Below are 12,015 nucleotides of genomic sequence, written 5' to 3'. Positions count from 1 at the left end.
AAACTCCATCTTTTCCTTATGTTGACTGACTAAAAGGCATAAGAAGACTATATATACAACCTTCTGTCAAATTTTAATCGGATGATTGATTGAGGCCCCTCCCTCCACCCCTCGTGACCGGATGTCCCCCCTCCTCCCACCCCTCGTGACCGGATGTCCCACCTCCTCCCACCCCTCGTGACCGGACGTCCCACCTCGTGACCATCTCGTGATTGAATCCCCTCCCCGAACAAAGACTTTATTTACACTTTGAATTACCCAATAGAAACGGAATAATTTACTTGTAAGTTAGCAGTGAATAAATAAATATAGTATATCCCAAAACAAAGCGAATAAATAAATATATTATATTCCAAATAATATTGGCTGCTGAGCTTGAGCCAAGGCATTTGTGTGTGCGTGTGTCCCCAGAGCATAAAGCAGCCTATAGACTCACCACACCATCTGTGTGAGCTGACACGATCAACTCGGGATGGTCATATGAGGGATGATTAAAAAATAATAATAATAAATGCTGCCGGTGCTTTTTTTAAAGTTGAACAAAAAAACCTCTCTGCTTTTGACCATCTCACAAGGGAAGAGAACTGACCTTTGCCCTCCTCAGCACACCATACCCTTTGTGTGTGTGTGTGTGTGTGTGCGTGTGTGTGTGTGTGTGTGTGTGTCCCTGCATAAGATAAGAGCGGGTAGAAACTTCTGAATGAAAACAACAGTTTAACTGTTTTACTGCAATATTTTGAACTACATAGATTTTTTTATTCAACACCTGCTAGTGTGATACATTTCAGTAAAAGTTCCTCCTATTCCTATTGGGTAATTCAAAGTGTAAATAAAGTCTTTGTTCGGGGAGGGGATTCAATCACGAGATGGTCACGAGGTGTGACATCCGGTCACGAGGTGTGACATCCGGTCACGAGGTGTGACATCCGGTCACGAGGTGGGACATCCGGTCACGAGGGGTGGGAGGAGGGGGGACATCCGGTCACGAGGTGGGACATCCGGTCACGAGGGGTGGGGGTAGGGGTTTGATATCAATTAATATCAATTAGTCACGGCCATCAATCAATCATCCGATTAAAATTTGACAGAAGGTTGTATATATAGTCTTCTTATGCCTTTTACACTATATGAGCTGAAGAAAGCTATTTTTAATGCTAATCAGTCAACATGAGGAAAAGATGGAGTTTGTTATGTAATGCTTAAACATTTAAATGATATATCTCTTAATGTTATTTTAACATTTTTCAATCTGATTTGGGAGACGGACAGACTGAGATATTTTCTTGAAAGTAAAAATGTATTCTGTCCTTTTCAAATTAGTTTTCGTAAAGGGAGAAATACAATGGATGCAGTACTGTGCTTGGAATCAGCTCAAATAAAGAAAAAAATAATGATAGCTGTGCTTTTTGACGTAGAAAAGGCTTATGATATGTTATGGAAAGAGTGATTATTTATTAAATTAGAAAAACTTGGCATAGGAGGTAAGATTTACAACTGGATTTTAGATTTTTTTTTTGTTTGGTAGAGAAATAGCAGTTAGAGTTGGGGCTGCTTTCTCTAATAGATATTTTGTTGAGAATGGTACCCCACAAGGCAGTGTGTGTGTAGTCCAATTCTTTTTAATTTTATGACAAATGACATTTTTGATGAGATAGATAGTAGTATAGGGAAATCTTTATTTGCAGATGATGGGGCTCTGTGGGTGCGGGAACATAATCTTATATATTTGCAAAAAAAGATGCAGGATGCCATTTTGAAAGTGGAAGGTTGGGCTATAATGTCAGTTTCAAAGAACCAAGTTATTTGTTTTTATAGGACACATAAAGAAATTAATTTTAATCTATATAATCAGAAGCTTGAACAAGTGAACAAAGGGAGGTTTTTAGGTGTCATTTTTGATGAAAAATGAACCTGGAAACAGCACATAGAATCAGTTAAAAATAAATGTAAAAAAGTGAATAATTTGTTGAGATGTCTCACTGTTGGGAGTCTGATCAGGCTCTCATGAGATCTTCTCTGGATTATGGGTGTAAAGCATATATGGGAGCTGCTGGCAGGCATGTGAGATAAGGCTGTCACTATAACAATCTTTGCTGAGTGATTAATTGTCTCAAAAATTATTGCAATAAATGACAATATTGTTTGAAACCTTTTTACACTGATTTGATGGAAATTACGTAATAATGCAAGCGATATCCTTCCAAAAATAGATACACGTTATTTTCAAAAGAACACTTAACACTGGAACTGGTAAACAAAACAACCAAAAATAAAATTAACTCTAAGTCTACATTAACAATAAATGCAGTTAAATAAAAACTAAAAAACATAAAACCGAAATGGAAAAAACTACATTCAACCAAAACAGTAGAGATTATGAAGTCTGTATATTATATTGCCCTTCAGTAATCACTAGATTTAGATGGAGAACTTGGGCACATCTTCTCTGCCCTGGTTTTCCCCTTACCACAATCTAGAATGTTAAACGTTCTAATATTGTCGCTTGCGATTTCGTAGCCAATCATCCTGTGTTACGAATTAAATTTCTTAAAAAGGAAAGACTCCAAAATGGGTTGTAGTTAATTATTATTTTTGAAAGATTTAAAGATAGCATAATTATATTGAGCTAAAGATCCAAATAGTGGCAGAAAAGGAGCAGCTGTGAATATTCCACACCATAAAGTTATGATTAAAAGGAGAACAACAGATCTAGCAGTTTTTATAGTTGAATTATCTGCCATTATATTAACTTTAGAAAGGTTGATTGATGATAATATTGGGGAAGAAAGTAAATGTACAATTGCATCAGATAGTCAAGCAGCATTAAAATCTGTGTTGGGGACCAGGCTGGGGTAGTTGTTTTCTTTTTCCAGGTTTATCCACCAGAGGGCTCCTTGTGGCTACGTCTTTTCAGGGTGTGGGCCAACGGGTCCCAATTGACGCACCTGCAAGAGATTAACATCACCGTGAGAAGTATATGAGCAGCAGGCGGCCAGCTCCTCCTCGCCAGAGTGTTTGCCAGCATTGGTACACAGAGCCCTCATTGAGTTGCCTAACAGCCTGTTATTTGTTTCATAGCCTCTTTGTGACCTCATCTGTCTTTGTGGATCCTCTCCAGGTCGTTGCCAGTTTTCTTTGGAACCTTCCGAGATACTCGAGTTCGGAGGAGTCCTCTCCTGCCGCCCCTGCACCGTTCCCTCTCGGTCTGGAGGGATAGACCTACCTGTCCGCCCTTCGGCCCTGCGAAACTACCTGGTCCACCTACAACCTGGAGGTTGCCTCGCCTACCCGCATCCGCCTGCCTCTCCCCGCTCGCTCTCTATCTCCACTAAGCTGTAAATAAACCCTTTGACTAGACCCGTTCGCCTCTGAGTGTTCCTGCATGTGGGTCAAAAACCTCAAACCCATCATGACAATCTGTCAAATCTTGTAGATTAGATTTAATATTTAGAATTTATCACTTATTAGTTCAGCTACATAAATGTTTTGTTCAAATTGTCTGGATTCCTGCTCATGTAGGTATAGAAAGAAATGAAGAAGTAGATATTTTAGCTAAGCAGGCCCTAAAATCAGATATTATTAACTTAAATATTCCTTTAAGCAAAAGTGAGGGGAAATCTATTATTCAAAATAAAATCCTTAAGGTTTGGCAGGAACAATGGGATAATTATGATACTGGGAGACATTTATATAAAATTCAAAAGACCGTGGGCAGTAATGGTTGTTTGAATGGAAAGTGGAACGAAGAGGTAATCATATCTCGGCTTAGAATTGGTCATACGGGACTTAATAGTTCTCTTTTCCGAATAAGGAAACATGAAACTGGGACTTGTAACTATTGTAGTCAGATGGAAACAGTGGAACATGTCTTATTAGAATGTAATAAGTATTCAGAGAAATGTTAGCAATTAAAGTCGATATTAAATAGAGAGAAAATAGGATTTCTATGATTAGATTTTTAAAAAACACTGGGTTGTTTAATCGTATTTAAAGTATGCAAACATGTATGTGAGTGTATATAGATGTGAATTTACACATTCATACACACCATTGAGGTGTGTATTCCCTCTGAGATCATTGATGACCATACTCCAGTCCGGTAGGTGGCGGTAAATGCACCTTCAGTAGGTTGCCATCCGCCAGTAAAATACAAAAGAAGAAGACTACATACGCTAAGCTAGGTAGCTGCTGCATTGTCCCATCTCTGATAATATTTCAGCAACCATGTCTTCAGTTCAGCATCTCAGAGAGTTTATCAGAGAGCGACTARCTGCTGCTGCTCAAGAAATCTTCACAGAGGTTGAAAAAACCATCATTTGCTACGAGGAAGAGCTCGATGCTCAGCGCAGAATGATGGGGATCGACTGGAAACCAGAAATTAAGCTACACAGAGTCGATTCGGAGCTGCAGAGACAAAGTTCTGGTAGGTCTGGATAAAGGTGCTGATGTTTTCACTGAAGACGGAGATCCGTCAGCGGCGATAGTTGATTCAGCTCCAGTTGCTGCTAAACGGGGCTGAAAAAGAATTGAGGCCCAGACCAATTATACAGAGACACTGGAAAACGGTCATAGAAAGATGCAAATGATTGTCTGTAAATCTACATTTCTCAAATATGTTTGAGCAGTGGAGAGTATTATGAAGGAGACGAGGAGACGCAGGATGAGCTGTGTTCTTTATTCATACAGACATAGAAAGGATTGAAACAAATAAGGGGAATATTGTTTCTTATATTAAATGAGCCACAGAGCCACTTGCAGGTCTGGAGCTGCAGATTGTACAGCCCTGATGTAGCAGAGCAAAGCTGTGATCCTATTTCTCTCCAGCTGTAGCTCAAATGCTACATCTTCATTTTAATTTATTGTCGAAGGTAAAAAATAAAGCACCAGTTAGTTATGGTAAATAATAATAATTTGGTAATATTCCTTCAGTTCAGGGCCCCAGACCAGTTCTACAGGGACACTGGAAAACTGTCAAAGCAGAAACATGCAAATGGTTTTCTGCAAATCTACTCAAATGTGTTTAATAAAATATCTCTCTGTCGCTGCAGATTTGTTCTGTGGAACATATTCAAGTTAAATGGATCAGGTGTCTCCAACTGTGTTTATAGGAAATGATTGTTTGTGTTATTTTTCCCCGAACATCCAGTTTTCATGAATGCAGTGTCTGATTATTGCTATGGAGACCTGATGACTCTAGGATGTTCCTCTTGGCTGCAGCTCTGTTACAGAGAGACCTGGAGATGTGTTTTGGCCTGCTGCACCATCCTCCTCAGTCTGTGGTGTTCAGATAAACACTTCCACCTGATGTCTCACATGTCCAGTTGTTTAACTAAATATACAGTCTGAGCAATAATGAATAGGTTTAAATTTTAGACCGGACTTTTCAATCTTCTCTTGCATCCACGTTGTTTTGAACATCAAGATACCTGCCTAATTTAAGGAAATGCCCTCTTCTTTGTCTTTATTGAATAGTTGCTGTTAAATGTCTGTCTATTCGTTTAGCACTACATTACCCATGATGCATCTGTTCGTTTTTGTAGTTCCAATTTCACATAGCTGAGCAAGTTGTTTTCTGTGTGACTCGGTGGCATAAAAATAGCATCCACGGATAGCGTCTGGATCAATTCTTCCTTAATCCTGTGTGTATGAAACCTGTGTGCTTTTTTATTATGCAAGTATTAATTTTTCCATCTGATATTTGTGTTTATATCAGTTTTTGGCCCAGGAGGTGAAATTGGCCTCTGGTTTCTCTGGCTACTGATAATGCAAGCTACTACTTATAATAACTCTATGTTCTATGCTATACTTTGCCAGATAAATTGTCATTATTTTAGTATGTTTATTGCATTTGACCAATAATTCATGTGTGGGGTTATGCTTCCCTCTATTGGACTTGTGTGATACTACAGGCCATTTTCATCCTGCATGTATGTGAAACCGTTTTTGTCCGCATGGCTTTTAATATGCACCTTTATTGTGTCTTCTGTTTCAGATAACCACATACATACACACCCACATACATATACATATGAAACCAAATATAACCACATCGTTCCTATCTCCACCTCATCATCTGTACCATCATCTCCCATGTACCTGCTATTATTTAATCAATAAGCCTTCTAAGCTGCACCGGTGAAGTTCACCTATTCCTTCTGACCGAGTAAGAGCCAATTGATGAGAAATCTGAAATCAGCGCATGTTAGATGCACACAGTCTTCTACAGTGGCTTAGGGAAACAAGTCTCCGTGTCTGATCACATTTATAATCCAGAGAACCAGAATGCCATGTTTTACTGATTTAAGTTTCTACACAGTCTGATCAACTTTAAAAAGTTTGATTACAAGTGAGATTAAAAACATGTTGTCTTAATGTTCAGTGAGTTCTTCATTGTATGAATGCCCTAAAATTAAGCATTTATTTGTAAATTTAAAAATCTGTATGAAACTATACTGCGAGACTAAAGTCTTTTGAAAAACGTTTTCCACAACTGTAACTTAGTGTGGAGGACACTTTACCTGATTTTCAGTTAAACTCTACAAGCTGATTTTAGATGAACCACATGATGCCTACATATCAGAATCTCAATGGAAAACTAGGCTGATCCATGAGATGGTAATCAATTAAATTATTAATTATTAATGATGTCATCCTTTGTTCCCACAGACCTCCAACAGCCAAGTGTCTCCAATGAGGAGGAAGCTTCTGCCATCCAACAAGTCTGGAGCCTGGCAAGTAGGTCCAGTCAGGACCAGAAAGAAGCAGAACATCAGTGGACTGAACAGGAACAGCTGGAACCAGAACCAAAATGGATAAAAAGAGAAGAAGAGGGACCAGAACTTGCACTGCTCAAACATGAGGAAATAGAATATCCACTAACATATGTAATAAAAGAGGAGCCTGATTCTTTGGTGCTTCAACATGAACAGCAGCCACCAGAACATTTACCAACTGGACAGGAACAGAAGGACCTCTGCAGCAGTCAGGAGGGAGAGCAGCTTGTCCAGAAGCAGTTTGTTGCTTTGAATGAGACTTCTACTCTTCAGGAAGACGATATAAATGAAGAAGAGACAAGAACAGAGCAGCTTTTCCTTCATGTCTCTCCAGTGGTTGAGAGCAAAGATCAGGAAGGAAGCAGCTCCTCTCTGTCAGAGAGTCAGTCTGATACTGGCACAAAGAAAATACCTTTCAAATGTGACATTTGTGGGAGATGTTACACACAACAGTGGAACTTGAAAAGCCACTATAGAACCCATACTGGCGAGAGACGTTTTTCATGTGAAACATGTGGAAAAAGTTTCTGTGTAATGAGAGATTTAAATCGTCACAAGGGAACTCATACAGGAGAGAAACCTTTTTCATGCCAGATATGTGGAAAGAGCTTCTCTCGAATTGATAATTTAAACGAGCACAAGAAACTTCATACAGGTGAGAGACCTTATTCATGCTAATGATGCGGAAAAGGTTTCTCGCGAATGAGTCACTTAAATCGTCACAAGAAAACTCATACAACTGAGAAGCCTTTTTCATGCCAGTTATGTGAAAAAAGCTTCTATTGAAAGGATAAGTTGAGCAATAACATTAAAACCCATACAGGTCAGATGAATGATGACTCCAGGATGTTCCTCGAAGTTGCAGTTCTCCTACAGAGACCTGGAGATATGTTGACCTGCTGCACCATCCTCCTCATTGTGTGATGTTGAGAAAAAGTCATCCAACATCATCTCTCACACATTCAGTTACTAACCTAAAAGAAAATCTAAGCAATAATAAGTTTCAATTTGAGACCTGTCTTTTTGATCTTTTCTTGCATCCACTTCCCTTTGAACATCAACGCATCTGTCTTAGGAAATTGTTCTCTTGTCTTTCTTTTGTTTGAAAAATAGCTTAAAGAAACAAGTATATGTCCCTTCATATTTATGAGCCAGAATGCCATGGTTTACTGATTAAAGGCAAACACAAAACACAGTCTGATCAACTTTAAAATGTGAGGTAACAAGTGAGATTTAAAAACAAAACATATATATATATATATATATATATATATAACGTTGAGTTCATTGTATGAATACATTATAAATAAAAAATATTTAGGAAACTGTACTTCTGGATTAAAATCTTTTTAACATTTTTGCCACAGCTCCAAATTAGTGTGGAGGACACTTTACCTGCTTTTCAGTTCAATTCTAAAAGCTAATTTTAGATGAATCACATGATGCCTACAGACCAGAATCTCAATGGAAAACTAGGCTGATCCATGAGATGATCATCAATTGAATTATATTAATGTCATTCTTTGTTCCCACAGACCTTCAACAGCCAAGTGTCTCCAATGAGGAGGAAGCTCCTGCCATTCAACAAGTCTGGAGCCTGGCAAGTAGGTCCAGTCAGGACCAGAAAAAACATCAGTGGACTGAAACGGAACAGATGGAACCAGAACCAAAACTGATTAAAAAAGAGGAGGAGGAACCAGAACCTACACTGTTTAAACATGAGGGAATAGAATATCCACTAATGTATGTAAGAAAAGAGGAACTAGATTTTTTTGTGCTTCAACATGAACAGCAGCCACCAGAACATTTACCAACTGGACAGGACCAGAAGGACCTCTGTAGCCGTCAGGAGGGAGAGCAGCTTGTCCAGAAGCAGTTTGTTGCTATGATTTCTACTCTTCAGGAAGATGATATGAGTGAAGAAGAGACAAGAACAGAGCAGCTTTCCCTTCATGTCTCTCCAGTGGTTGAGAGCAAAAATCAGGAAGGAAGCAGCTGCTCTGTGTCAGAGAGTCAGTCTGATACTGGCACAAAGAAAAGACCTTTCAAATGTGACATTTGTGGGAGACGTTACACACATCAGTGTAATTTGAAAAACCATTATAGAACTCATACTGGTGAGAGAACTTTTTCATGTGAAACATGTGGGCAAAGTTTCTCTGTAATGAGTAATTTAAATCGTCACAAGAGAACCCATACGGGTGAGAAGCCTTTTTCATGTCAGATATGTGGAAAGAGTTTCTCTGTAATGAGAAATTTAAATTGTCATGAGACAATTCATACAGGAGAGAGGCCTTTATGTCAGATATGTGGAAAGAGTTTCTCTCAAATTGGTAATTTAAACGAGCACAAGAAAACTCACACTGATGAGAGACCTTTTTCATGTGAAACATGTGGAAAAAGTTTCTCTGCAATGAGAAGTTTAAATCGCCACAAGATAATTCATACAGGTGAGAAACCTTTTTCATGTCAGATATGTGGAAAGAGTTTTTCTCAAAATAGTGATTTAAAGGTGCACAAGATAATTCATACACGTGAGAGGTCTTACTCATGCCAGTCATGCGGAAAGATTTTCTCTCAAATTATGTATTTAAATCGTCACCAAGCAGTTCATGCAAATGATAAGCCTTTTTCATGCCAGTCTTGTGAGAAAAGCTTCTATCGAAGGTATAATTGGATCATTCACATGAAAACCCATACAGGTCAGGGGCCGCTTTGAAGCCAAACCTGTGAAAAAATCCATCCATCCATCCATCCATTTTCTTACGCTCATCTGTGGTCGGGTCGTGTGGAAGTAGCTTCAGAAGGGAGGCCCAGACTTCCCTCTACCCAGCCACTTCTGCCAGCTCCTTCGGGGGAACCCCAAGGCGTTCCCAGGCCAGCCAAGAATCATAGTCTGCCTGTCGATGTCCCGCTCCCTTCTTCCCTCCTTTGTGAAAAAATTGTCTTTGACATTGACCCCTTAATTATTCTCATTAGAATCCACAATATTTCATATTTTCACATGAAATATGGAGAAAATAGTGTTCTTTTATGCTGGTAAACTGAATTTCCACATGAAACAATTACATAAACGTGAGAATTGGTCATTAACTCACACAGATTCACTGTAATAAATATTAAACTCTGTCTTGAATAATTTAACTTTGCAAAACATTAGACCCTGACCTATTTTTTGTTGTTAATTTATGGATTTTTTGTCATCAGAGTTTCAACTGGTTTGGAAGTGGATATATTGAAGCTACTTGACATGCTACTGGCTGACTTGTCCAAAGTAGCCAATCAGGACGCTTTCAGCATCCTCAGATTTCCATGATGGGCATCTCCAAGACAAATGTTTGTCATGAGTAACATACCAACTTTTCATGCTTTGTTGAAGAATTTCATGTATAAATTTATGTGCCACTTGGATGTATCAAACACCTTAATGAAAGCTCTGACAAATACAACATATAGCAATATTATATAAAGATATTTTAACTATTGGAATAATCGTTTATCTGCTTTGTGATGTTTTTTTTTTTTTTTTTTTTATCATTTGTGTATTTAATTTTTTTTAAATATCACGTCTACTTTTTGTCTAGAAATAAAGATTTATGAAGTTGTATTTCAGCTAAAACTCATCTGGTTAAATTAGACAAATTATTCTGCTCAGTCAGAAACAGCTAAGAAAGAAATGAGGAGTTTTGGATAGACAATGGAAAATAAAATAATTTTAATGGAATAGTTTAGAAATTAGTCAAACACCAATATCAATTATACAACAAATTTAGAATGGGGAATAGAATAGCCATGTTATTGGAAATATTTCATACATTATTCTGAATACAAAATATGGGTTGAAGGACATGAGAGGGCAGATAAAATGGCAATTCAAAATCCTACTAGTTTTACAACAACTAAATATGAGGGAAATTGTATAGTTAAAAACTGATTAACAAATGGCAAAAAGGTGGAATGAAGAAAAAAGAGTAGGAGAAAGACAAAATTGAAATTTGGACGTTTTTAAATTCGAAAGCACAATACTGGCAAATGTGATCACTGTGGAAAATATGAAACTAGAGCATGTTATACTAGAATGTCATAAATATGAAAAAGAAGATAAATGAGGGAGAGATTTTGAAAGTATTAAGGAAATGGTTAATTTATTTTTGTGGAATTTGGGTGGTAAACGTATACAAATAGTTATTACATTTTTAAAGAAAACAATTATTTCATAGAATTTGATTATATCTAGTAGATGTGTTTGTGAATGTATGTAAGATAGTGCACAAAATTATATACAAGTATTTCAGTGATTCTTGAGAATAGGTTAAAGATTTTCTCCGGGTTTCTTTATAATCTAACGTTGTCTCATCTCCCAGGGTATTGCTAGGTAACCACAGAACAAAGAAGAAATCTACCGTTCTAACATAAATTAACCACTAGAAGTCACTGTTGTACCAATGAACAAGGAAAATTTTCCAATTTAGCAGTTATTTCCCAACTCCATTGAAATTTGTCCCTAGTTTTTGTCAATACCGTCAGACATTAAAAGAATGTAAAAAAAAAAACAGGCATTATTGAGGACCCCAAGACCTCTTCCTTTCTCTTCCTTTGCTAAGAGGGCTAGTTAGCTCTGGTTAGCTTATGTTATTCTTTAGTTTTTTTGTTGTTTTATTCCTAAGTTGCTCGTCACAACCCTGATGTGTCAACACCATCACTGACCATTTTCAAAACTTTGATGAAATTTTGTGAAATAAAAACTTAATTTTGGTATCTTGTAAAGATTTCATGGACCTGATGAGCCACAATATGGCCTCCTTCAGAGTAAACATCATATAATTGAGGTAGTTTGGTATTTTGTCAACTCTGTCAGATGTCAACTCTATCAGAGGGATTGAGACTCTTTCAGTGAAATTATTAAGAAATCTCACTTAAATGTGCAATTAATTCATATTAATTATTTTTACATAAATTGCATTACTTCACATGTATCAAGATTTTCTTTTTACTCACTAGTTTGTCACCACCTTTAGTTTTGTGTCAACTCCATCATGCAGTGTCAACTCTGTTAGATGGACTTTTTGTTGTCTTTTTGTTTAAAATAATATTTTTTTGTTTCTTGATAAGCATTTGTCTGTAAAACTGAGTAAAATATATGGCCCCGATGACCACAGGTACCACTGTGGTCTTCACCTTCCAGGTCTTTTCCAGTTCCTCCCTGAGGCCCTGGTATTTCTCCAATTTCTCATGCTCCTTT

At 37.6% G+C, this 12,015-nt stretch overlaps 2 protein-coding genes across 8 annotated transcripts in view; both read left to right on the top strand.

Annotated features, from left to right (window-relative positions):
- Positions 1 to 12,015, top strand: part of LOC103479981 (zinc finger protein 568-like) — a 100,611-nt gene that overhangs the window by 40,850 nt on the left and 47,746 nt on the right. The window lies entirely within an intron of this gene.
- The window catches only part of LOC103479989 (zinc finger protein OZF-like), a 25,960-nt gene that overhangs the window by 8,540 nt on the left and 5,405 nt on the right, over positions 1 to 12,015 (top strand). Inside the window, exons 1-3 of one of the 6 annotated variants that reach the window (XM_017309930.1) lie at positions 4,150 to 4,423; positions 6,667 to 7,428; positions 8,309 to 10,955. The exons of 1 other annotated variant lie outside the window; for it this stretch is intronic. In XM_017309930.1, the coding sequence (XP_017165419.1) occupies positions 4,225 to 4,423; positions 6,667 to 7,428; positions 8,309 to 9,492 (2,145 nt within the window). In that variant the 5' untranslated portion in view covers positions 4,150 to 4,224 and the 3' untranslated portion in view covers positions 9,493 to 10,955. Of the gene's footprint in view, positions 1 to 4,149; positions 4,424 to 6,666; positions 7,429 to 7,596; positions 8,020 to 8,308; positions 10,956 to 12,015 lie in introns of those variants that run through there. 4 more of the 6 variants (XM_017309923.1, XM_017309927.1, XM_017309924.1 and 1 more) reach the window with 4 other exon arrangements.

Source organism: Poecilia reticulata, linkage group LG17, assembly GCF_000633615.1.
Source record: "Poecilia reticulata strain Guanapo linkage group LG17, Guppy_female_1.0+MT, whole genome shotgun sequence".
NCBI lineage: Eukaryota > Metazoa > Chordata > Actinopteri > Cyprinodontiformes > Poeciliidae > Poecilia > Poecilia reticulata.
This window is presented reverse-complemented; position numbering and strand designations above follow the sequence as displayed.